Below are 25,737 nucleotides of genomic sequence, written 5' to 3' on the forward strand. Positions count from 1 at the left end.
TAGTTGAGTAATACTGGTTATGCTCAGGCCTTCATGTCCGTCAGAATCTACTCGCGATGAAGTGTGGGCTCTGCTATGCTAAAAGAGAAGAAGAAGAAAAAAAAAACAACCTTGCAAATGGCAGATTAATGTGTGCTGTCCAGTGTTTCCACACTCTAACGTGTCCCCAGTCTTGTACTTTCAGCCTGACACTCTCAACTGAGTCATTTCCACACACAAACTCTTCTTACAAGTGCACACACAGCATCTCTGAAAGGCATAGTGCTGACTCATACCGCCTGTACGCTTTCATCTGTGTGTGCACGTGCATAATCCAGTCATAGGGCTGACCTGCTGTGTGTTTGTACGACGCTGTTCAATGTCTTTGTGACTTTATACAAACACACACACAGGCGCCACAGTTTTAGTTTCATAACATGCAGTTTCTAGGTCGCTATTGTAAAGACTTTAAAGGTTTACAGTCAGCCATGACGGCCCTGCCTTTTTGAGCTGAACAGGGATGTGCTTGTTTACATGTGTGGCCATTAGAGTTTGCACGCTACTCCATGCGTGATGTGGGTTAAGCCTGAGCATTACAGGTGTTGTAATCTGTGTCACCTGTTGATGAAGGGTAACCTCATACATAATGTCACCACATGACTATGTGTGTGCATGTGTGTGCATGTGTGTGCAGATGAGCATGCAAGATGTACTTGCCCTAGCTTCCCACTGCAGACGTTACACCATAGACCCAATTCTTTGCTGGGGATTAGCCTCATTATAGTTGAGTCATGGATGGATGTTTTCAAAAAGAATATGAGAGAGACCTAAAGAATGCTGTAAGACTATGTGAACATCTTTAAATCTATTTAATGCTGTATGAATATATATATATCATTATATTTTGCTAAAAATGCATTTAACTCCTTAATCAGAGCGTTGGAACAAATATATATTTCATCAGAGAATATCGGGATGAAAAAATACATCGACCAGGTCTTTGGTGAATCATTTTTTATTGTTAAATGTTGCTAAAACTCATGTTACCTACTAAGAGCCTAGCACTAAATCAAACAAACAAAAAAGGTAACAATTGTTTCCAGACTGGCTGATACTATTTTATTTAATACATTTTTGAGGCTGCTGCATGTGTTACTTCCAAATTGCATTTTACTGAGAGGTGTTTTTATTATTTTGTCCATCCTAGTTATCAGTGGGGGAACGTCTAAATAAATGTTAATTGAACATAGAGACTTGGACGTCTTTAACACATAACACAAAGCAAATTTTGTCAGCAGGAAAATCTGTGTTTATTTGCGTCACTCAGGCTAGAGAGGATGGTGGGTGGGTGGGTGGATTACCTCCATGTGGACACCAAAACCAATTCATTAGCCCTGGCTGTAAATAACCACTATTGCTGCTTTGTACATGTTGTGGAAGTCCAACATACGCCCGGAAAACCAAACGCTTTCCTGTCTGCGCTCATAACATTATCCTATTCTCTGTATCCAGTAAGCCACAAGACGGCTGTTTTACTACAGCGGTATGAACTCAAAATAAACAGATTTTGCTGTGATTTGATGCAATAAGCAGACAAAAAAAGATGCTGAATTTATTACATACTGATCCCAATTTATTAGTCTGAATTCTATCTGCAAGACAACAATTAAACAAATAATGAAACAGCAGTCATTTGAAACAAAGGAAGAACAAGTCTTCATTAGTTTATGGTTCCACAACTTCTTATTATATTAGCCAATATTATTAATTTAAAAATAAGAAAACTGAAGGGGCTTAATGTTAAATACATGAGGAAAAACTTCAGATTGCAGCACCGACTTCTTGGAAGTCACATCTTGCTGTTCTGACCAATCAAGCTTCCTTTTTTCTTTCGTCTGTTCCTGTTAGAGGTCGCCACAGGTGGTCACACCAGATTTAGTTGGTAAGGGAAGGGCCTTTCCAACCCGGTGAGCCTGTTGCTGTGAAGCTAACCACTGCACCACCGTGCTGCCTGGTTCTGCCCATTTTAGCACTGGTACCATTATGAAACGGTGTAACTCCAGTACCCATTTCTACATTTGAGGGCTAAGAAAATGCACCCTGTTTATTTCAGCTGTGATGACACTGCCAACAAATATGCGAACCTTAAAGGTGCAGTGTGTATGATGTATGATTATACACTAAAGAAAACAACATATTCCATTTCTGCCAATAGATCCCGGCTGTGGCACATGAGGTAGAGCGCTTGTCCCGTAACCACAAGGTTGGTGGTTCAAACCCCTCTACCGGCAACATGCCGAGGTGTCCCTGAGCAAGACACCTAACCCCAAGTTGCTCCCCGGGCGCTTCATTGCAGCCCACTGCTCCTCCGGGATGGGTTAAATGCAGAGAAATAATTTCCCCATTGTGGGACTAATAAAGGATTGATTATTATTATTATTATAAATGCTTCACACTTTATCTTGTACCTTTTTAAGAAGCATAAGTGGATTGTTATTTACCTTTTAAATTCCCAATACATTCCTGAATGTTTTGTTTAAGATTGATAGTTTTTTGTGGGCTGTTTTGCTAGAATCGGTATGCGAGTTGTGTAATGTACAGTAAATGGTCCAGACTCCTCCGCTGGGCACCAGCTGCTCTGGGATGGTGCTGTATTGAAGTCACTTGTCATGTGATCGGAGGGGCTATGTGACACTTCATCTCATAGCAGCCGGCTTCTTAGTAGTGCGTGGGTGTGTGTCTTTACACCCAGATCTTTTGATGGAAAATTCCAGAGTCATGGAAGCTAGGACAAAGCCGAAGGCAGCCAAGATACTTGGGCACAACATATTTACTATATCCTTCCTTGGATGGAGCTAAAGCTGGAAACTCAACCTTGGAGATGTCTCTAGGTTTATGCTTGTCAGCGTGACAAAGTTCTCAGTTCATACAAAGGGTGCAAATCTTAAGCAATGTCCTTAATTCGCAGTCAGCCATTTTAACAACTATTGAATATCTATTGTAGGAGAAACACGGTGATCAGTATGTTACACCTGAAATGTTTGCAACTCCACAGTGATGGCTAACTGCCCCAGTTGTGCCATTGTGTCCATCTTGTCATCCAGCCAAATGAACAATCTATCTGCCACAAGGTTTTTTTATTCATACGCGCACCAAGCCTCTGTACCGCTGTAGTTGTAGCCCAATTTTCATTGTCCTTAAAATGAGCATTATGTGCATGTGTAGTCAGACGCCGACGTGCATGCGTGCGTGTGTGTGACGTAGATGTCCTGTTGTTCACCCCCCAGAAGATGCAGAGGATAGTGATTGCATTAACAAAACTGGATGATTGCCAACGCTAAGAATAGATTCCGAGAGCTTAAAATACGACATAGACACACATTCCAAACAGACATACGCACATACATTCGATTATAAGATGCCTGCAAAAATGATCCAGGAGTTACAACCCATACACCCGGGATCAGGTGCTCGCTCACGACTCTGAACACGGAGACGTCTGAGCCGGTGGGAAGCAGTTAATGATCTTTTTTTTTTTTTTTTTTTTTTTTTTTAAACATTTTACTGGAGGATGGGTGTTTTCTTCTGCACCCATGCAGGGTCACCACCATGAGTGAGGGGATGGTGCTATCAGCGGTAACTGTTCATAGCGTAGACATGAACATTTTTATTATTGATAACTTATAGCAACATTGCTCCACCCTCTTTACCCCCCCCCCTCTCTTTCGCTTTCTCTCAAAAACATGCACAGGGAGCAATAAAGTGCCTGAATTCCGGTCCAAAAGTCAAAATCTATTGAAAAAAGATTTACAAAACACACACGTTTTTATCAGACATTATTCTGCTTCAATCACCTAGCCAAATCCCCTTCATGTGTAACGTATTTGGTAATAAACCGCTTTGGATTCTGATTTGTGTCTGGCCTTTTCAAATCAATATTATTTACTTTGGTCAAACACTGTTTTCTCTCCTGCTTGCCTCACACAAAGGGAGGACTCACCGGTATTAACAGGGTGGGCTTATATAACCTTATATAACTGAAACACATAACAAATATTATATTTCCCCCCCATTTTTTTAAGGTGATGACATCATAAGCTATGATGACCGACAGTGGAAAAACCTCAGTAGAAGCTTTGTCCGAATGTAAAGCAATAACATTCGGTGGAGCCTTTTCTCCTGATTTCATTACACTGCAATTATGAAAAAGACGCACATTTTATTGATGGTAAACGCATCAAAGTTGACAAATAATATAGAACACCGCAAATGCAATTTAATCCTTTTTGGCCCGGGAAGGAAATCCCCCGACTCCTTTTAATAATCATGCAGTTTTCTGAGAAACATTAAGTTATTCCTTTTCTTTGTGTAAAAAAAAAAACATTGTCAGTTTGTCCCGGCCTGCCACTTCAGATAAATCAGCCGTTCAGATGAGTGACGCACACACACACAGTTATTTCTTCCTGTACACAATTCATTCCCTTCCCCGCATTGCTTTCATCTTCATTTAGGCTAATTATGTTGAATAACGCATCTCTTAGATCTTTGGACAGAATAGAACCTAATCAGAAACTAGACATGTGTCTCCTTCTTTCGTCTCGCTATTTTATGCATTAAAAACAACAACAATCTGTAAACATTTTTTACAAAAAGCTTCAGCATTGTGTTACCATGACCTGATCATCATGATATGATCAAGATATGATGATAATCATTTAAATATACCTCATAGACGTGATAGGAACAGCTGCTTTCAGGTGTAGTTAGCTGCTTCGGCTCCGAATGGTACTCGGTTGGTATCGGCATCACTTTAAGGATACTGGAATTAGTACTGGGATAAAACAAATAAACTTTAGTAAACACAATTTTTTCCAAATGAGTACTTCTAGGGAAGTTTACCAAAATACTTTTTCAACAATGCCCTTGAAAGGAAGCTACACAAAGACACACACTGAACTGGATTAATGCCACTGTAAGATCTGATGTGCCCTCTCAAGAGCCCTCTCTTTGTCCCTCCCTCACTTCCACTTCCTGTCTGCAACAGGAAGTCACCCTTTGCCAGGCTTCAGATGACCTTCTTCATGTCTCTTATCAGGAAAGGGAGAGCGCTCAGGATGGCACTCAACGGAATTTTAACGAACGAGTCGCTGTGTGTGTGTGTGTGTGTGTGTGTGTGTGTGTGTGTGTGTGTGTGTGTGTGTGTGTGTGTGTGTGTGTGTGTGTGTGTGTGTGTGTGTGTGTGTGTGTGTGTGTGTGTGTGTGTGTGTGTGTGTGTGTGTGTGTGTTAATGCAGGACGCATACTTTTCATTTTTTCTCACGCACTCATTCTGTACTCGCTCGTCTATTTTTGGAAGAAGCTATGTTTTTTGGGGCAGCCTCATTAGCTTCGCTTGATTAAGTCATTAAAGTCGTCTCCCCATTCCTAAGTGGCAGCGCAAAGCTCCCGTCATACACCATCACCGTCCGCGCTGCCGGAGCCATTGTCCTCGGCTCAGCGGTTATGCAAGAGTCCGGCTTTCAGTCGAAGGTCACTGCTGAGGTCATGTTACCCAAACAAGCAGGAATCCAGGGAAAGCACCGTGTTTAGCAACACAAAGTTTGGCAATTCATCATCTTAAGAATTGGCGATACCTCTTGTAGTATCTTGTTTGTTTTTACCTCAGTCCGTGGCACTTCATTATTTGTTAATTACTTGTTTTTTCCGACAGTTAATGGATCAGCGGTGTCAGGTCATGTTAAATTGAGTCTGTCTGACTCACACCCTCCCTTTTAGTTCTTTAAACGGTTTATTTTCTTAGCACTTTGCTCTTCTATAATTATTGTGTCATCAGAGCAATATTTCAAAGGGCACTGGGTCCGTGCTCTGGAATTAAGTGTCAGCTAAACACCATTAATGTGAATGTATTGTATTATTTTGTAACACTCGAGAGCTGGTAAACAAATTGCAAGGTTTAAGTAAAATTCTTTCTTGTTTTGTCTCTCTCTCTCTCTCTCACTCTTTTGTCTGTCTCTTTCTGTCTTCAATACTTCCTCCTTCCTTCACCATTTCCTCCTTACCTTTGCCCTCTCTCCTCACCCTCCCTCTTTGTTCATCCTTATCTCTCCCTCCATCTCTTTACTTGTCTCTAGGTGGCTATAAAAATAGTGGATAAGACCCAGCTGGACGATGAGAACCTGAAAAAGATTTTCAGAGAGGTTCAAATCATGAAGTTGCTGAAGCACCCCCACATCATCCGCCTCTACCAGGTACACATTCACCCACAGAGCAGATAACGCACTCTGCTCACATCTTACACCTGAGACACATGGCCCAATAGGGAAAAGGATAAACATAATATGTGAAAATGGCAATTGTTTTGTTGTTTTAAACTTTAAAAACAATACACTGAGTGAATGTCAGTTTTTGTTCTATTTAAATCTCCCTGCGTGTATGCCAAACACTGCTTACTCATTCTGTTGTGTAACGGGTGAACCGCCCATCCCTGTTCTGTCAGAGGGTCTGCAGGGCCTGGTTTGTTATCATGTGTTTATGTCTTCAGGTGATGGAGACAGAGCGGATGATCTATCTGGTAACAGAGTACGCTAGCGGTGGAGAGATATTCGGTAAGGGAGTTCCCTGCTGTTACCTTGATCACCGCCTCTCCCTCTGCTTTACAGTTTGTTTATTTTTCCGTTTTCATTGTCGATCTACAGTTTCTAAAGACAACTTTCTTTAAAGTTTAAAATTTGAAACAAGTTAAAAACGAATACATTTTTTGTTAGAAGCTTGTTTGCACTGCATGTTCATTCTTGTATTGACTTTTGTTTTTGTTTTAATACACTTGTTGACTTACGGCTTGATTTCACTTTTTCCTATTGACTACCTTTTTGTCCCATTTATAAAGTATGTTGCTCCGAAACTCTGAGTCATTCCCGTGTCCCGCTTCACTGCTTCCTCAAGGATTAAAAAAAAATCCCTTCTGCATTTCTCCTTGATTGATTAAAGTTGTGATTTATTTGGCTAAATCAGAACAGAATCTAAGTCTACATTTGCATACTCCTAACTGAGGATCATAAATCTCTAAACTGTCATTTTGTGTGTGTGTGTGTGCGTGCAGACCACCTGGTGGCTCATGGGCGTATGGCGGAAAAGGACGCCAGGAAGAAGTTCAAACAGATTGTGGCAGCAGTCCATTTCTGTCACTGCCGCAACATCGTCCACAGAGACCTGAAGGCTGAGAATCTGCTTCTGGACCACAACCTCAACATCAAAATCGCAGGTTTTGTGTGTGTGTGTGTGTGTGTTTAAAACTTAAGAATGTATGGGTGGGAAACTTAATTTAGTGGTTTCGGGCTGTCTTTGTGAGTGGGCGAAGGCAAGTGTCAACGTGTGCTTTTGGAGCGTTTTCCTCGGGTTGATGGAGTTTACTCCGTCGAGTAAAGTGATGAGATTGCATAAACCTCTGCTCTCCTCTCACCCTGTCAGATTTTGGCTTCAGTAACCTGTTTTCTCGAGGACAGCTGTTGAAGACTTGGTGTGGCAGCCCTCCCTACGCTGCACCGGAACTCTTTGAGGGCAAGGAGTATGACGGACCTAAAGTAGACATATGGGTGAGTAGATGTTTAGGCATGCGTACGGCCCTGTTGGGCTGCAGGACAGGGTGTAGCTAATTGGCTTCAAGACAAAAATGGGGCTTTGTTGAAGTCCTATTTATATGTTTTATACTCATGGTTCGTGTCCTGCCATCTTTTCTCTCTGCAGAGCTTAGGTGTGGTGTTATATGTGTTGGTGTGCGGGGCCCTGCCTTTCGACGGCAGCACTCTACAAAATTTGCGGGCGCGTGTCCTCAGTGGCAAGTTCCGCATCCCCTTCTTCATGTCCACAGGTAGGACTCTAGTCAGTTCTTACTCTTCCTTCGTCTCCTCACTTCTTCTTCCAGACCGCTCCGCAAACTGCAAAATGTCATTAGCTTAAGGGCCACGCAAAGTCTGAAAAAATATTATACCAAATATCAATTTCTTTTGTATCAAGCATTTGTTTTCTCAAATGCAAACAAAAGTTATGTTTTCAGTATTTCTCACCAAAACCCACTTTGTGTATATCCTTGCGGTCCAATTAACAATATGGTTACAAAAAACATAAACAGGTGCCACAATTTAAAAAATTTTTTTTAAAAATGCAGTTTTCTCTATTGCTAATTGGTCATTTTGCAAGGTTTTTTCACAAAGTCAAGTTGCTTTAATTTATAATATTTCTTAAGTGGAAATATACATTTTGTTTTAAAATATACATTTCTTGAACACTTGAAATAATGAAGGCACTTGCAAATGACAAGGTAGAACAAAATGTTAACCATACTTAGGTCTTACCTCTTTACTTAAGATTTCATGATACTTCTTTTTTTTTTGCTTTTTACAAAATGTGTCAAAAACACTGGCAACAAGGCAGATCTAGTGTAGATAATGAGATTAAATATGAAACTAAATTTTAATCATACCCTCTAAACTTAAAATAATTCTGTTTGAATTGACATAAAACACTGTTACTGAGCTTGTTAATAAGATGTGTATCTATAGAGTTTATGTGTATGTTTGTGTCATTGCAGACTGTGAGTACTTGATCAGACACATGTTAGTGCTTGAGCCCAGCAGACGGTTGACCATGGAGCAGATCTGTAAGAACAAGTGGATGAGACTAGGAGATCCAGACCCAGACTTCGACAGGGTAAGAGTCCTCTAGAACCAGCCTTCAGGGCAGCGTCCTGTAATGCTAAATAACTAAAACAAAAAAAATATTTTAGACTAACTCGTGTGTTACTTGTGTTGAGTCTGTTGTTGTACATCTTTTTTGTACATATTAGTAGAATTTGATCACTTTAGTTTCCCTTTTAAGCGTGTGCCATTGTTGCAAAGATAACAGTGGCTGTCTGTGTTACATTAACAACATATTTTCGTTGGTTAGCTTAGCACAAAGACTAGAAATAGCTAGCCTGGCTGTGTCCACGTACAATCACCTCTAAAGCGCACTACATTACATTACAGTCATTTAGCAGACGCTTTTATCCAAAGCGACTTACAGGAAGTGTATTCAACATAGGTATTCAAGAGTGCATCTCCTTTCTTAAACAAGCATCTTAAAGCATAAACCAGAGCAAAAGTATAGTGCAGAGGCAAATTACTACGAAAACAATAATTGCAACAGACTAATACGAATACAATAAGTGCTACAAACTACTACGAATAGGATAAGTGCAGTAAACGAATACGAATACAATAAGTGCAGCGAACTGATACGAATACAATACGTGCAACAACTAATACGAATGCAAACAACTAATACGAATGCAATAATGCACTAATTGACAAATATCTCCCACCCCCCCATTCCTCTCCCCTTCAGTTGATAGCGGAGTGTGAGCAGGTGAAGACGGAGAGAGAGATTGAGCTCATCAATGAGCAGGTGCTGATAGCCATGTGTGAGATGGGCCTGGATCGAGAACGCACACTTCAGGTAACACACAAATATATAGCTGACTTATACTGATGTCTCTACATTTTCTGCTCTGCCTTTTCTTCTTAACCCTAATTTGGGCGTCCCATTATTCAGTGTGAACTCAGAATAGTGGGTAAAAAAAATCAGTTTAAAGTCATCCTATTAACTTTTATTAATTCTGTCTTTTCCTCTTCAGTCTCTACAAACAGATGCATACGATCACTACAGCGCCATCTACAGTTTGCTGGCTGACCGCCTCAAGAAACACAAGACCCTTCGTGTTGCCCCGCCCACACCGCGCTCCATTAGCTATCCTCTTAACGCCGTACAGGTAATTTACATCGTTTACTGGTGTTGGTGTTATGTTGGTGGGTTTGCAGCCCACATGTGTCAATTTTCAACACAGTTTGATAGTTATGTGGAAAGTTTTCTGTGACAAGCTTTTATTGTTGGAAGCAATGTCTATAGATCAAGTTGCTCACAACCTGGTCTAAACACACCCTAAAGTTATCTGATCCATCCTATGTGTATCTGTCAAAACAATGAATTCATTGCATAGATTGATTCTTCGTGGATATGTTGTCATTACATATCAAAAGCTTCATCCTTGTTATAAAAGTAACAGTTGATTTTGAGAGCTTGACGCAGAGTGCTTTTGTTGGAGATGCTTATTTGTCCACTGAGTGGAGTTGATTGCTTTAACCCACATCTGCCAATCCCACTGCACTAATGAGATTGCTAGAAAATTAGCACAATCCTCACAAGACCTGTCTGTGTGTGTGTGTGTGTGTGTACTTGGCCAGCAGACGGATCCACAGGGTAATCCTGTTAGCATGACCGTCCCCCATGTCCAGCTCATCAACCCAGAGAACCAGATTGTTGAGGTGAGTCCACGATGATTGCATCATCGTTACATTGCGTGGCCAGCAGTCAGGGTCATCATGTATGATAAACAAGCTAGCTTATGTAGCTGAAATCCAAACCATGGCTCCGACTGCCTCTTAGTTGGAGTTCGACCGCTTTGTATTGTTGTCCCATAACCTTTCAAGGAATTGATGCACCACATGTTTGTAATCACTGGCTGTCCAGTATTCAGTTTACTACTATACAGTTTTACTACTGATAGTGCAGCCCGGGATCCATCTCACACACTGATCAGACTCACATTATCACACAGTCATGCACACACACACACTGATACAGAACACACACAGCCTCAAAGCTGACTCACAAATGCTGTAAAACACAAGAATGCGTCAGATTACTGCATTGCAGCAGGATTTTAATAGAAGACCCGAACTTTTAAAGCATGCATATTAGAATTGATAATATATTAATATATATCTAAAATGTTTATGATTGTTTGGACCAATGCTACACACACCAACAAAGGGCATTACTAATGACAAAATGTGTGTGTGTGTCGTATAGCCGGATGGCAGCATGGCACTGGACAGCGATGAAGGGGAGGAACCATCTCCCGAGGCCATGGCTCGCTACCTTTCGATGAGGCGGCACACTGTGGGAGTACCAGACCAAAGGTAAAACTCTCCAATCTGCTATCAGTGAGGTTTCTGTATTATTGCTACTGTATCACAAGTAGTGTTTTAACTCTATAACTGTTTGCTGACTGTTGCGTAACTCTAAAATCTCTGTCATCGTCCATAATGTCCTATAATGAGCTACAGTCTGTATCTTTACGGGCAATTTGTCTCTCTTCTCGGGTTAGGATCAAACATATGCACTGATCATTTATGTTGACTTGCATTTATTTCCAGCAGTTGTCAAACAAAGGTTGATGCTGTAATTCTGCCAACAACTGAGCAAGTTTTAAAGCAATCAACAGAAATAGTCACTCATCCTTTTTTTTTTAGCTTATTAAATGATCAGTGGGCAGAGATGTAGGAGTGTGGGTTATTTAAGATGCATTTAAATGTTTTATCCAAATATCAACTTTTTTTATGAGCTGGTTATCACATAAACAAAGCCATTGACTCTTTTCTGTCGTTGTCCCTTCTTCCGCCACAGGACAGAGATGCAGGAAGACCTCCAGAAACTGCCACCGGGTTTCCCTCGCGGTGCAGTTCCCCAGCCCCCTTTCCCCCACCTGGCCCCCAATATGGGCCAGATGCACACCCTCATGCCCACCCAGAGCCTGCAGCCCACACAGCAGCTGGAGTACAAGGTACAGTCAGCTGGGTTGGATTAGACTTTGGGGTCTTTCAGTTTGCCTTTGGAGGGTCTAAATATGAGCTGATTTCCTGACTTGCTGTGTCTGCTGATCCTCCAGGAGCAATCGTTGCTGCAGCCACCTACCCTGCAGCTGCTCAACGGCATGGGGCCTCTTGGTCGAAGAGCTTCCGATGGCGGGGCCAACATTCAACTACACGCTCAGCTCCTCAAGAGGCCCCGGGGGCCCTCGCCACTTGTTGCCAGCCCGGTGCGGATCTGGATTTCTGTGCAATTTTTCTATATTCTCCCCTCGTATAAACTGAGTGTTGACTGGTGAATTGTCTGCCTCTCTTAGCACCCAATCCCTGCAGTAGCTCCGGTGGATGAGGAAGGTTCAGACGGAGAGCCAGACCAAGAGGCAGTACAGAGGTAACCCACGATTACGGTTTTCTGGTGAAGGGCTATACTGTACAGGGGTGCTGTCTAAACTGGATTCTCTGGAGAGCCCGTAACCTGCGGCAACAAGTCTGTGGGTTCTTTATGAATGCTGGAATAAAAATTTGGCTATCTTAATAGTAATTGCAGTAGTTTAATAAGTTAGATTTACATTTATTGTCTTACAGTAAATACTGGTCTGCATCATCGCCCTCTGTGTGAAAAAACCTTATACAGGCCTTAAATACATAAGACTAGTGACATTATGCCATTTATGTAGCAAAAGCCTGATCATCAAATTTTAAAGGAGGGAGGTGTTCAGACCTGTTACTGAATAACTTTTTGAAAACAAAAAAGCCAAAAATTGTGGTGACCAAGTAAAAACTAGAATGACGCAGTGGAGGTTAGCAGACATTTTAATGCAAGAAGTCAGATAAACCTTTCAAAATAAGAGCTTTGACATGGAAGGAGCTGAAATCGGGCCAGGGTAGAGGTGGCATCAGGTTGGGTATATGGAGTTGGGATGATGGATTCATGAGTCCAGGTTAGGGTTTTCCAGCTGGTCCTCCTCAGACAGCACCTCCTGTAGACTTCGCTGGTGTCCTGGGTTGCTGGGAGTGAGTGCCTCTAGGCTGCTCTGCTTCTTTCCTGCGGGAGGCGGCCACTCTGCTGTGGTGCTTACACCATCTCTCCTCCTTTCTCCATCGCGCAAGTGCCTTCTGCCACAGTTCCAAACTCAATCTGCCACCAAATCCAACTCTTAAGCCGAGAGCTTCTTTGTCTCTTTCATTTCAACAAGTGCCAAATTATTTTCCGGACTTTCTCACTCTTTCTCACACAGCTTTGCTAACTCTGAAGCTTGCAAAACTCAAAAAAAAACATGGCATCCAGTCCAATCCTTAAATTGGAAGCTGGGGGGTTGTGGGATACCCGTAAGCAATAACATCCATCTATGGTGTAATTTTATTATGTTTTTCTGATTGGCTAAGATGATATGAATGATGGCACCCATTGGCACAGGTGGGAAGGGGCGGGCCTTCCCCCCCTGTCTCCATTAGCCAATGAGGACAGAGAGCTGACCAGCGCTGCTTCCTGTCTCCCACCCTCACCCCCCGTCCTCCCCCTCCCTGCGGCCCAGGTACCTGGCGAACCGCTCCAAGCGGCACACGACGCACGCGCTCACGAGCACATCGCATGGCGAGCCCTCGGCAGAGTCACAGCGGCCCCAAGGCCCCCGCCAGAGGGGGGGCTGGGCCCCCGACACACACACCCGGTGAGGGGACACGCCCGCTCCGTGCTGTATATGCACAAACACACACAAACACACATTAAATGAGGGGCATATTAACCCTGTCTTTTTCTCCCTCTCTCACACACACACACACACATACTCACACTCACACTCACACACACACAGCTGGTATCACACACACATTGGTGAGGAATCACTCCCACCAAGGGAAGGTTGTGCACCTTCCGAAGAGGAAGTATATTTTTGGTTAATAGTGGTGTTGAGGTGGGGGGTGTGGCACATGACAGACGCATCTCCACATCACAAGATGATCACCATTCAAAATAACTTTATCGTCCTCATAAACCTGGACGAAGCAGGTATTTGACCGCTTCGGATTTAGCAGATTAGTCTTCTATGAGCAACTCCGGAAGCTAATTCATGACCTCTGTGTTTCTTCTGTCCAATAGCAGTCATATTTCCATGTTTTTTGGTGGTGTGTCCGACTCTAGCTGTTGTCCCCCATAAGTATCATCTTCCTTCGACTCAGATTAGAAAGTATTTTGAGATATTAGATGAGCTTCTGTATTTGGATGCAATGGCAGAACCTGTTGTTTAAGTTGTGGCTTCATAAAGGAAAAGTTGTCTATTATGGAACACTTTTTTTGGCAAGCAGATGCTGTGACATGATGGTCATCTGTATGCCAACTCATAGTAGTTCTTCATGTGCTTTATAAATGCAGTGAAAAGTAGCTTATCTCCTCTCTGTGCAGTACTTAGACAAGAGTTTGTTTGTAGAAAAACTCCTCAAGAAGCGTTCCTTTTATGTCCTATACTGGAAGTGTTGCCCTTCGATGAATTTCCATTAACAATGGTATGTATATAATGTACCTTTTACGTTTTTTAACTGATGATCAATTGTGGCATTTATTATCCTGAAATATTTGTCTCATTGACTTTAGCTGTTAAAAAAGTGCACGGACTTCTGAGACAATCTGTCAAGGGTTTATAAGTTATCTAAAATGTCGTTATTTTGCAACTCTCAAAATATTAAGACCAGCTTCCAAACACTTTTGCACAGTTTCTCTTCAAAAGTTAAAAAATGACCTCCATGACAATGGATGAAATCTTTTTAAGGATCGCTACCGGATTCATTTGACGTATCAGTTTTGTGAATTTTAGGGTCCTAATGTTAGTAACACCAGCTATTAACAACACAGTGGCCGGTGGGCCTCAGAGAGCCATCTAGTGGGCTGGAAAAGTACTGCAAAATGGTTGGTTTAAATAAAACAATATGTAGTTTTTTGATAATTTACAAATCGAGTTATGTTTATAACTAAATGTGGAAAAAAAGGTCAAATTAAAATAATTTAATTAAATTACGTTTGAATATCACCATGGCATAATATCATCAGTACACACAGTTTTGCCATTGTGAGCTTGCCAACATTCCCACGGTTGCAGTGGCACGAAATCGATTGTTTCTTAAAATGAAAAAGTGATGTAGGAGACAACCGTGTACTAGTAAAAGCTCCAAAGTATGTCTTGAGAAAATATGGCGCTGAACACATAAAATTTGGATTCATAATGGTGCTGGGAATGGTTAAGCAGGATGTTTATATTGCTCATAAAATCTGACAGAGGCAGAACACATATTTACAGACCTGTTTTATTTTTTCTCTCATGTTTCTGTCATTTATTTGGGAAGGTGGTTTTCTGAATTTTTAAAACAATTATCAGAAGTGGGCATTTTAATAGCAAAAAGTTGAGAATCTCTACATTCAATATATAACAATCAAATAACTTGTAATGTTTTGTGCAGGTTTGAAAAGCTCAAGCTTCTCATGTGTCTGTTTCTGTGTCTTTGTGACTGAATGTGTGTGTGTTATGTGTCATGTTGTGTCTCTGTGTGTGTGTGTGTGTGTGTGTGTGTGTGTGTGTGTGTGTGTGTGTGTGTATTTGCGTACACACATATTTGTGTCTGCTCCCTGTGGTCCCCTCCTCAGATCCAGCTATAAGGACTGTAACACCCTTCATCTCCCCATGGAGCGCTTCTCTCCTGTCAGACGGTTTTCTGACGGCGCAGCCACCATCCAGGCCTTCAAGGCTCATCTAGAGAACAGCAGCCTCATTAAGCAACTCAAACAGGTACATCACCCGACTAAACATCCAGGGATCATCATCTGTTTCTTTCTTTGCTTGCTAAGCTTTCGGGAAAAGATTAATTGAGTTATTTTTTCTCTGGGTTCTGTAGAAGGGAAATCAGGCAACTGTTCTGTTCTGTTGGGGGTTGATCATTTTATTGATCAATACCAACGACTCAACGACTGCTTCACCAGGTGCTGAGATTTTGTGTAGTCTGCTTTGGACTGGCCCCTCTTCCCTTTCAACTGCTCATAGGAGTAGGACTGCTCGGTGCTTTCAAACAGTGACCCAACACATTTGACTCTCGAGGCAAAAAGTGCAGAAATAGTAATACATTGCAGCAACATCGATGCAATTCTGTTTCTCTTGGGAATAAAAACCTGGCACTGCAAATCGGCTCTGTGTGCTGAGATAAATTCAGTGATGCAGCAGTCGGTGAAACAGCAACCACCGCGGTGCACCCATTACCTCTGAGAAAGTAACATGTTGGATAAAGTGGGATATACTGCAACCCTTTTTCCAGTTGGTTTCTATTTGTCCAGTAAGCTGGAGCACTATTCTTTTTGTTTTGTTTTGTTTTGTGTGGGAGAAGTTCCTGTAACTTAGTGCAGTTTTGAAGAAAATGTTATTCAATAGTCAATGTTTCATTGCAAACATACAATTTAATGAATACAATTTTTTCCATGAAAGAAAAGTTACAAAAAATGTTCGTTGAAAATGTATGCTGTTAATTATAGTTCTTAGAAAGAAAGAAAGAAAGAAAGAAAGAAAGAAAGAAAGAAAGAAAGAAAGAAAGAAAGAAAATCACAATCGGCTGGACACGCTTTAAATTATTTTGAAAAATCTGTATCGTCTGTAAAGATTGCAGTGACGGATCTTTATTTGTGCACCCTTATGCTTCCTCCTCTGGTCTCGGCTCCTATTTAAGTGCAAAACAGAAACAGCCAAGCTGCAGTAAGAAGCAAATTTGTTTCAGTTTTTTAGTTTTCGGTTGCAATATTAAAAAGATAAAGAACTACAGTGTTGATCTGAGTAAGCTTGGTGCCATTATTCATCTCTGACTAACGCCGGGCTCACACTGGACGGTGTTTTTTGCGCACTTAGCGGAGAAGCGCTGCCCACTTCCTTCTGACGGCCGTCTAAACCGATTGAGTTGCTCACACAGAACGAGCTGAGACGTTCATCTCGGGATAAAGTCTAAATTCATACCGGGCCTCCGGGAGCTTGTCTGAGCATCAGGGATAAGGTCTTATCCTGTGAGCGGCATTATGATGATTTAGAGAAGGGGCTAACGATGTGCGAGGTGAAACGGGGTCGTAACATGACGAAAGCTTCCTCATGGTCAAGTGATACTGAAGCGTTGTTATTAAACGCTGACGCAATTAAGACTTACTGTAATCTTGACGCACAAAATGCAGCATTCTCCTAAGGTGAGTTCAACGGATCTTTCACCTGAGAAAACCTCAGGCTGCTTCTTGAGACATCACATCATTCGCAGTGGCACTGCAACGGGATTACCTCACCCGGTAGGAGGCGTATGTAGGGAGGATAATCATCTTGTTCCCGGTGGGTGCTTCATATTTGGCATGCAGTGACATGCTGGGATTACCGCTGCTCTCAAGTGTAAAGAGGGTGAATACGGGTCGAGGAGAGGTTAAGCCACTCAAAGAACCCCCTGATAAGATTAAAATATAAAATTCCACTTTCTACTAAGACTGTGCAGACTTCACAACTGGGAGTAAACAAGTGCAGGGATGATACTTATAATACGACCTCTGAGTACATCATGCGTGTTGTAGCTGGTCATACAAACCTGTTGTTTTCATGAGTAAAGCCTCTCACTCACATGCAGCAGGGAAATATGTGCATGTGGCATTTTGACCTGATGTGATTTATATCATTGAACAAAGCATTATCGTAATTCTGTGATATTACCATTCGACTAGCTTTAGGGTAATAATCAGACAGAGGAGGATGACACACGGTGTTGTGAGTCCACTGGGAGAAGTCAAGTGGATGAAAGTGTTAACGCTGAACACTTTAAACTAATATATCTTAAGGCAAAATTTGATTAGAAACTGTAAAGTGATATCATGCTGCAGTTGAAATTGCTAGCAAGATGGTCCATTAATTCCTGATAACCTTAAGGCAAAATGTGATTAGAAACTGTAGTGATATCATGCTGCAGTTGAAAGATTTCTTTCAAATGTTGTTAGCTGAAGTGTACAAAGGGTTACGTAGCTTCAAAAGGTTTTTATTACAGCCATTTTTTTTATCACTTTTGTTTACCCTCAGTTGAAAATAACTTCCCTTTTGTTAGCATATTAGATAATAATCGGTGCCCATGTCTTATGTTTCCAACAGGAGTGTGAGCAGCTCCAGAAAATGTACGCTGCCCAGCAGGATGAGCGATTCCTGGAGCACACGCAGCAACAGCATATCCTCTACCAGCAAGAGCAACAAATCCTCCACCAGCAAATCCAGGTATTAGACGCCGACACATTCGCTGTCATAAAGATGTCATCACAAGCCCAAAGCTGCTCTCTCTCCCCGTCGCCTGGTGGCTTCCAGAAAGCTCGGCAATGTTTGCTACTGTTCATAATCTCCTTCATGTAGGATGGGATGAGCTGTGTTACTTGACCTTGTAAAGCATTGTGATTGTAAAAACAAAGATGTACGCTTCATAGAAAGTGCTATTGATTTGGTTTACAGGTCTGGATGTCATGCACTGTGGCCTCATTTGTCTCAACATGAGTCCTCTATTTAAGGACACAGCGAATCATGTTATTATGGGGCTTTGAGTCAAATTCAATTTCTCTTTACCTGCAGGGTCTGTCTTTAGGCCATGGAGAGAGCCAGCCCAGTCACCTAACCCACCAGCTCCAGAGGTACACACACACACACACACACACACACACACACACACACACACACACACACACACACACACACGCACGTATTACTCATCAGTTTATTGAACGCTGAGCCTTGAACCTGATACTGTGGTGCAGTGCTATCGACTGAGGTGTTACATCACGGTTCCTATCTCCCTCTTCTCCTCTCCTACTCTGTCCCGTCCTCCCTCAGGTTGCGCATCCAGCCCTCCAGCCCTCCGCCAACACATCCCAGCAACCACCTCTTCAGACAGCCCAACCAGAGCCCTCCGCCCGGCTCTGCAGGCATGATGCAGGGGCATGGTTAGCAAGAGTGTCTTTTAAATGCTTCTTTTTTTTTCTTGTATCTGGTGTAGACGTGAGGACAACGAATGGGGGAAAAATCCATCTTGGACTTATAAAGGGGTGACTTATTTCAAAGCACATTTATGGACTGCTCAGTCAAATCACATTTGTTATTTATTGTGATATGAACAGTTTACATATATATATATTTTTAAATGTATACAAGGCTTCAGACTCGCTGGGAGTGCAATTTAAGCTCTTGATTATGCACAGATGAAAAAAGGCCAGTGAGTAAACACTGACGTCTGACATGCGTTGATTCTTGACATTGTGTCGTGAATAATGTACTAAAGACCTAGTCAATGCTGACTAAATGAAAATGTATTTTCAAGTGTGACCAGGGGCAGCAGGTGAGCAAACGCGTCGGTCATCAAACACACAACAACCTGTGATTACGGTGTTGAGATAACAACAGATATTTTTTCAGTTTGGTACCGTCACATCTTCCATGATGTTGCCATCTTTCAGTAAGTTTGGACTGATGTCTCATGACTTCTGTCCCCCTTCTCAGGAGGTCCGTCACCAGTGCAGTACCAGCACGGTGCTCCTGCGCTGTATCAAGGCCAGAGCGGCAGCCCGCCTCCCACCGCACTGACTCGAGTCTCCCTACCAACCAATCAACAAGCAGCATCTGCCCGCCCCACCGCACCATTGGCACAGGGTGTACCTCAACAACAGCAGGTGACTTTGCAGAGAAGCCCCGCCATCAATTGTTGCACGTGTTGCTTTTAAATAAGCTCTCTCTGAAGGTGAAGGTTTATAAATAAATAATATATATATTAACGTTGTGCAGGTGACCATTCAGGTTCAGGAAGTGGAGCTGGGAGGTGTAGCACAGAGACAGGGCGGCTTTTTGTCCACGCCAGGGCACAGAGTCCTCGGGAAGCAGCTGAGCGCCGACAACGCCGAGACGCACAGGTGACCCCATCCTGTCTCCTGATGGCGGCCATTTTCTGTGTCATCGTCTTCCGTTTTTTTTGGTTTTATTTCTCTCCATTGCCTCGCCACTTTGAACAGACACCTTCATGCTTTTTGTTGTGTTTTTATGTTTATCATTGTATGTTTAAACTTGTGTTTTACATTTCTGCCATGTCCATTAATTTTTCTACTAATTCTATTCTGAAATTTTAGTCATTAATACTGTTGCTCAGGCCAGAGAGTTTATGTGCCAGAGGGCAGACTTTGAGGACATGATTTGATACCAGTATTGAAAAATGAATGTAAATCCCCCGTCAACTTCGCTGAGATGACATCATCAACACATTCTCCACCTCAGTGTAGCTGGGTGAGTGATTGGATGCAAATGTTATGGAAGTATATGTAGTCGTCCCAACAGTTAAAGTAGGACAACAGTGATGTCGTCATCCCAAAAACAGTTCCCTGTAACCAGGACTGCCTTCACTGAGAGAATGTGTAAAAATCTTCAAATATACACTTAAACCTCAAAATGTATTCTTTGGAAATGATTTTACACCTCTCAGTGAATACTTGAACCTGGAGTTGAGCTGAAGTGTTTGCTACTCTGTCTGTGTGCAGCGATTTTTAATGAAAGCATCACTATTTGCACTGGAAGAGGATTGGGAGCACGAAGACGTACAACAGGAAGCTCATTATCTTCTCCATTCCCTCCTTTTTATTCAGTCGCAGCCTCGGTCGCTTCACTTCGGCCTACGACCAAGCTCAGTTTAATCCCCACCTCTTCCCTGGCGACGCCGCCTCCCGGGCCGCCTACAGCCACTACCTGCAGGGGGCCTCGCTCAAAGTCCCGGGCCTGGAGGAGTACCAGAGCGGGGCGGTTGGGACCGGCACCTACGGCCCCCCTTCTACACTACAGCAGGCCCTGCTCTCCCCGACTCCCTTGGAGTACCGCCCCCCACAACAGCACGTCACTCCCACCCTGCAGGGCCTTCTGTCCCCCCGCCACTCTCTAACAGGCCACGCCGACCCCCGGCTGCCGGCCCAAGACCTGGCTGCCCTGCTGAAGAGGCAGAGCCCCCGGCCGTGCTCGGCGACCCCCACACCGCCCAGCGGCGCATCCCAAGAGTATGAAGAGATGCTGCTTCTCCGCCAGCTGAGCCAGGGCGAGAGCTTGGAGTCACAGGCGCAGCAGAGCGCCCCCGGAGGCCAACACTATCACCACCTCCTCCAGATCCGACCCCCAGAGGTTCAGCCACAGCAGCACCAAGCCCAGGCACCTTGCCCAAGCTTGGCTCACTCGGAGAGCATGGAGGAGGACGAGGCGCCAGCTGCCTACCACCACCCGCACGAGGGCCTGCTGGCAAAGGCAGGAGAAGGTCATGAGCTCCTGGGGCCTCCCCGAGGAGGCACCCCGCCCTACAACTCTCCTACACACAGGCATGGCGGCTTCATTAGGAATGCTCCAGCAGCTAGAGGTAAGACATGTTTACGCAGCTGTAATGTAACTCACTACATAAATGTTTAGTCCAGTGTCTGTTCGGACTGTCTGACTTTGTTCACCTTCATCTTTGTGTTGCTGGTTTACATTAAATGATCTCAGACATTAAGAGCATTTTATTTATTATCTTTTTTCTCTCAGAATCTGAGCATGTGGAGTGCAGGCCTCAGGGGCAGGCCATGGAGGTGCCTGATCATAACGGTGTGGGCTATTCGCGAGGTCCCCAGGGTGACGCCTATAGGTCCCGTGGACAGCTACAGCGCCACCACACCATCCAGACGTGTGACGACGCCTATGTGAGTGTAACGATGTGAACAATGTTTTGCTGCTATGCAAAAAGGAAGAAAGAATCTCACATTTGTATGGCATGTTAATATTAGCTGGGTTTATATAAGAGAGAATGATGTATCCGCTCATCCTGCTTCCTTAATTACTGACATTTGAAGGTACAAAGCAAATGTTTGCATGACTGAATGGATCTAGAAGTCATATCCATTTAGATGTTTCTTGGGGCGTCCACACACTATTAGCATACCCAATCATCCAAATACACTTCTGACTCATCAACGCTGCTAGAGGCGGCTCATTGGGTTTCAGTGTCTTTTTCCTGCTTCTAGAACGGTTGTTCACTTCTCTCTCCAGGATCAGGCAGAGCCCATGTCGGGAATGAGCCTGTTGGCCGGGAAGGCACTAAGCTCGGCTCGCATGTCGGACATTCTCAGCCAGACGTCACTGACGGGAAGCCAGCAGCTGCGCCAGCGAGAAGAGTCGGGTCAGTAGCGGACGCGCATTGGTCTACTTTTAAAAAAACGTTACCACACGCTTGTCCATATCAGTAAAGAGATGTGTGTTTCCTCGTGCAGCGTGTGATGTGGAAGAGGAGCTCCATGCGGCAGCCTGCTACCCCTCCTCCTGCACCAGTGACATGCTCCTCAGCTACAAGCCCCCTGACCTGCAATACAGCATGGAGCAGGCTGGGGTCTAGCACAGGTAAACACACGGAGCAAAGGCCTGCTCGTAAGAGGTCAACTCCACTTATTGTCCAGGAATGATTTAAATAGCTACAGTCACATCTAACAGACAGCGTGTGTCCTCAAGCAGTATGATGTTTATAATCCTAAATGAGCAAGATAAAAGCCGTCCATAAACCTCTACATTTCTTTGTGAAACTCACTTTCATAGTTCATTTCGCAACCACGTAGTACATCTCCTAGACCTTGCTTTTTGACACCCATCAAACAAAAAAAAGTGCTCTTCAGAATAGTCCGAATGGAAACAAATTTGTCTGATTTGCGTATAAATATAAAACAGTAAGTATTCACCCCCATCAGGTCAGTATTATGTTGAGTGTAGTATTCATGACTGACTTTACTATGAGAGAAATTGATTTCACTACTTCCAGGTTTGTTTTGTCCTCATGATGTCAGGGTTTAAAGTTCTCCACCACTGTGCTATAAATCCTTTGGTCTTTTACTTAAAACAATTTATGAAAAATGTAACATTTTTAAATTGAGTACAAGTACAAATACGAATAGTTTCTTCTTTCTGTCCTCCTTTTAGGAAGGGGTGTATCCTGTGTACAGCGGTCCATATCAGCCATCCTGAGTTCATGTTGACTTGAGTTGAGCAGCATCACGCCAAACCACCACCGTTTTTCTGCCCAAACGGGGGCGCTCTACGTCCATCTGTCTGTCTCCATCTGTCCTTGGGAGGGCATTCTACGCAAGAGAGAGAGGGGGGAGTGGGTGGGTGCAGACATTAGAGGGGTGGGTGGGGGGGGTCACAGGTGGGGCCTCGGGGATTCCAAAGGTCAAAGTGCCAGCATTTTCTGCACAGACATCCAGCATTCATTGCCGCAGGTTGTCTTCTCTTTTCACCTCCCATCATGGGTATATTGGGGTTCCACTCCTCCCTTTTTTTCGACTCGACCCCCACCCCCACCCCCTCCACTCGCCTGCCACCACGCCCAACTGCTGTCCTGACCTAACCCCACCACCCCCACTTTCACCCGTTTGTCTTCTCTTAGCTGTTGGCATACTTCATTATGTGCCTCATCGGCCAACGCATTAATACAGTCATAGTTGCAAGAACATAGAGTCCAATAACACAAAGAAACACTCTCTCTCACACACACACACACACACACACACACACACACACACACACACACACACACACACTGCTGCCACAAACCCAAAGTATTCACGTTTGATTTGAGTGTGTGTGTGTGTGTGTGTGTGTGTGTGTGTGTGTGTGTGTGTGTGTGTGTGTGTGTATGACTGAGAACAAGAGGAAAAGGGTGTCTTGAGAGGGTCAGTTTCCCCCCACCTCTCCTCCTGCTGTCCTCCCGCAGCAGATCATTCCGGAAATCTCAGCAGTGGCGGCCCCTTTTTGAGGTCCGGGTGGCGGTGGTGGGGGGGTTTTGGGTCGGGCACCAACTGGGCAACAAAAAAAAACGCTCTCTCTCCAAAGATGGAGCTCAGTGACATCGCACAGGACAAACCAGCTCTCTCAGTGTTTTTACTTTGTTTTTTTGTTGTTCTTGCATTCGTTTTCCTTTTTTGTTTTTATTTTAAAATTCATTTTTACGGCTAATGTCCATGTAGGCATTATGGTCAATATTGTTACTCTTATTGTTATTACTGTTTTCTGTAAAAGAGGTTTTATTATAATGAATATTATTATTATTATTATTATTATTATTAAAGGAAAAAAACAGTTCTGTGTTGCAAGGAAGACAACATTGTTTTTTGATTACTTAAGTAATTCTGCACTTTCGGTTCAAGCTATCTTCTCTCTGTTTCCACCCTCTCCCCGCAGTTCCTCGCTCTCCGTCATGCTGTTGCCCCCCCCCACACCCACCCCCTCCTCCTCCAGCCCTAACTTTCCCCCACCTCGGGTTTGCCCCCCCTTTGCTCCATCCTCCTCCCTCCCTTCCCACGTCAGTGACAGTGTATTGCATTGTGGGTAGTTTTACCAGACATTTGCTCCTTTCCTTGTACAGTGATGCCATGTATAGAACGCTATTGCAATTTCTGTATCAAATCCTTTTCTTCTTTGTTACCTTTTTTTTTTTTTTTTTTTTTTTTTTTGATTTTAGATGTTGTTGGGGAGGCTTTTTTTTTTTTATAATGGTATTGTTTATTATTTGTATTTTTGGATGTCTTCAAAATGTTTTCCTTCTGTGTTTTTATTTTTGTTTTTTTGTTTTAATGAATCTTGAGATTTCTAGCCAAAAGAGGACAGAGAGAAGAGAGACGGTGCTCTTTCTGTGTCCTAAAAAAGATTGTTCTTATTCGTTTTAATATTATTATATCGAGACACTTGAATAAGAGGAGAGTAATTATTTTGTGTTTCTTTTTAAAAGTATCATTTCAATGGATGTTGTTGTGACTGTCTTTCTTGTTGATGTTGGGCCTGTTTTTCTGTTAATGGGGGTAGTTAGGCAGGCTATACAGGGTCAGGCTTTGGTCTTTTTTTTTTTGTCTGGGTTGGTTCGGGTGCTACAGAGACTTGACACTCTTCAAAAACAAAAAACAAAAAAAGAGACAAAAAAAACTGAGGGAATAACTTGTAATATAGCTGACATATCATCCTAAACATCCCAAGTGTGGAGACGGACAAACCCACTTCTCGAACTATCTGCTGTGATCCTCCCGCCATCTTCTACTACATCGGCTTCTGATCGGAACGCCGCCTTACGGACACGGCCCCTAACTCCCACGCTCACCTTGTTACTGTGGCAACCAAGGAGGAAACTACAACTACCCCTCTTCTCCCCTTTTGTTTGGTTTTCCTCAACACGTCTCGTTTTGGCCTAGCTTTGCCCCCCCCCCCCCCCCCTTCACAAACACAGAAGGGAAAACCAGAGGAGGTGATCGCTGCGTTTTTATGAACGGTTATTGCGTCTTGTAGTTGGATCCACCTGGACACACCTTCAAAAGGGAAACATTTTCAGATGGCGACCACAGGAAGGGAACGGCTTGAATCGGACTTTTGCAGCAGAGAAATGTTCACCTTTTTAAACATATCTACCGAAGCCTGTGCCCATAAGCCGAGTCGGGCTCAAGCACAGTCAGATTGGAGGCTCCAGCACACGGAGGGGGACCACAGCAGGAGACTGAACCTTCCTTCTTTTAAATTTAGTTTTATTCGTTGGACCCTCTATTTATCCTCCCACATACAATACCCCCCCAAGAGACTGTGGTGCAGAGAATAAAGCTCCCACTTTGTATGTATTCATACCAGCCAGATTTCACAATACCTGGCTGCAGCGGTTGACTTTTAATAAGATGTGTCACTTCCTGTTTTACTGACATTTCGCTCCCCTTCAGAGACATTGGACGTAGCTTTGGTGGTAAATCAGAATCTCTGATCACAAAGAGTGTTAACACTGAAGTAGGATGGATCCATGAGATTATTTAGCATTTTATTTTCTGTTTTCATGTCTCGTTGGGCAGAAGGAGCTTGTTTCAAATCCACCCTGCCTCCAGCTCTCATTTATTCCTCTTATCAGATTTGATCTCGTTTTATTTTTCATTGTTTACACCAAGCCAGAAGTGAGATTTTAAAGAGAGAAACACGGGAGAGGAAACGACTGAAATGGAAGACATGTCTCTTGTCCCACGGCAGGATAGAAACTCTAAA

The 25,737-nt window shown here is 43.3% G+C and overlaps 1 protein-coding gene across 3 annotated transcripts in view; it reads left to right on the plus strand.

Moving 5' to 3' along the window:
* Positions 1-22,824, plus strand: part of sik3 (SIK family kinase 3) — a 31,007-nt gene extending 8,183 nt beyond the window's left edge. The window contains exons 2-26 of one of the 3 annotated variants that reach the window (XM_054608966.1): positions 6,110-6,226; positions 6,520-6,583; positions 7,078-7,239; positions 7,446-7,570; positions 7,722-7,845; positions 8,566-8,684; positions 9,360-9,470; positions 9,649-9,783; positions 10,256-10,336; positions 10,884-10,993; positions 11,481-11,637; positions 11,743-11,892; positions 11,980-12,053; positions 13,198-13,332; positions 15,297-15,438; positions 17,800-17,919; positions 18,265-18,323; positions 18,523-18,632; positions 19,186-19,355; positions 19,468-19,592; positions 20,316-21,067; positions 21,232-21,386; positions 21,733-21,862; positions 21,954-22,080; positions 22,651-22,824. In XM_054608966.1, coding sequence (XP_054464941.1) covers positions 6,185-6,226; positions 6,520-6,583; positions 7,078-7,239; positions 7,446-7,570; positions 7,722-7,845; positions 8,566-8,684; positions 9,360-9,470; positions 9,649-9,783; positions 10,256-10,336; positions 10,884-10,993; positions 11,481-11,637; positions 11,743-11,892; positions 11,980-12,053; positions 13,198-13,332; positions 15,297-15,438; positions 17,800-17,919; positions 18,265-18,323; positions 18,523-18,632; positions 19,186-19,355; positions 19,468-19,592; positions 20,316-21,067; positions 21,232-21,386; positions 21,733-21,862; positions 21,954-22,075 — 3,474 coding nt within the window. In that variant the 5' untranslated portion in view covers positions 6,110-6,184 and the 3' untranslated portion in view covers positions 22,076-22,080; positions 22,651-22,824. The remainder of the gene's footprint in view (positions 1-6,109; positions 6,227-6,519; positions 6,584-7,077; positions 7,240-7,445; positions 7,571-7,721; positions 7,846-8,565; positions 8,685-9,359; positions 9,471-9,648; positions 9,784-10,255; positions 10,337-10,883; positions 10,994-11,480; positions 11,638-11,742; positions 11,893-11,979; positions 12,054-13,197; positions 13,333-15,296; positions 15,439-17,799; positions 17,920-18,264; positions 18,324-18,522; positions 18,633-19,185; positions 19,356-19,467; positions 19,593-20,315; positions 21,068-21,231; positions 21,387-21,732; positions 21,863-21,953; positions 22,081-22,650) is intronic. The other 2 variants (XM_054608799.1, XM_054608883.1) reach the window with 2 other exon arrangements.
* Positions 22,825-25,737: the final 2,913 nt, after the last annotated feature.

This window comes from Anoplopoma fimbria, chromosome 1, assembly GCF_027596085.1.
Source record: "Anoplopoma fimbria isolate UVic2021 breed Golden Eagle Sablefish chromosome 1, Afim_UVic_2022, whole genome shotgun sequence".
NCBI lineage: Eukaryota > Metazoa > Chordata > Actinopteri > Perciformes > Anoplopomatidae > Anoplopoma > Anoplopoma fimbria.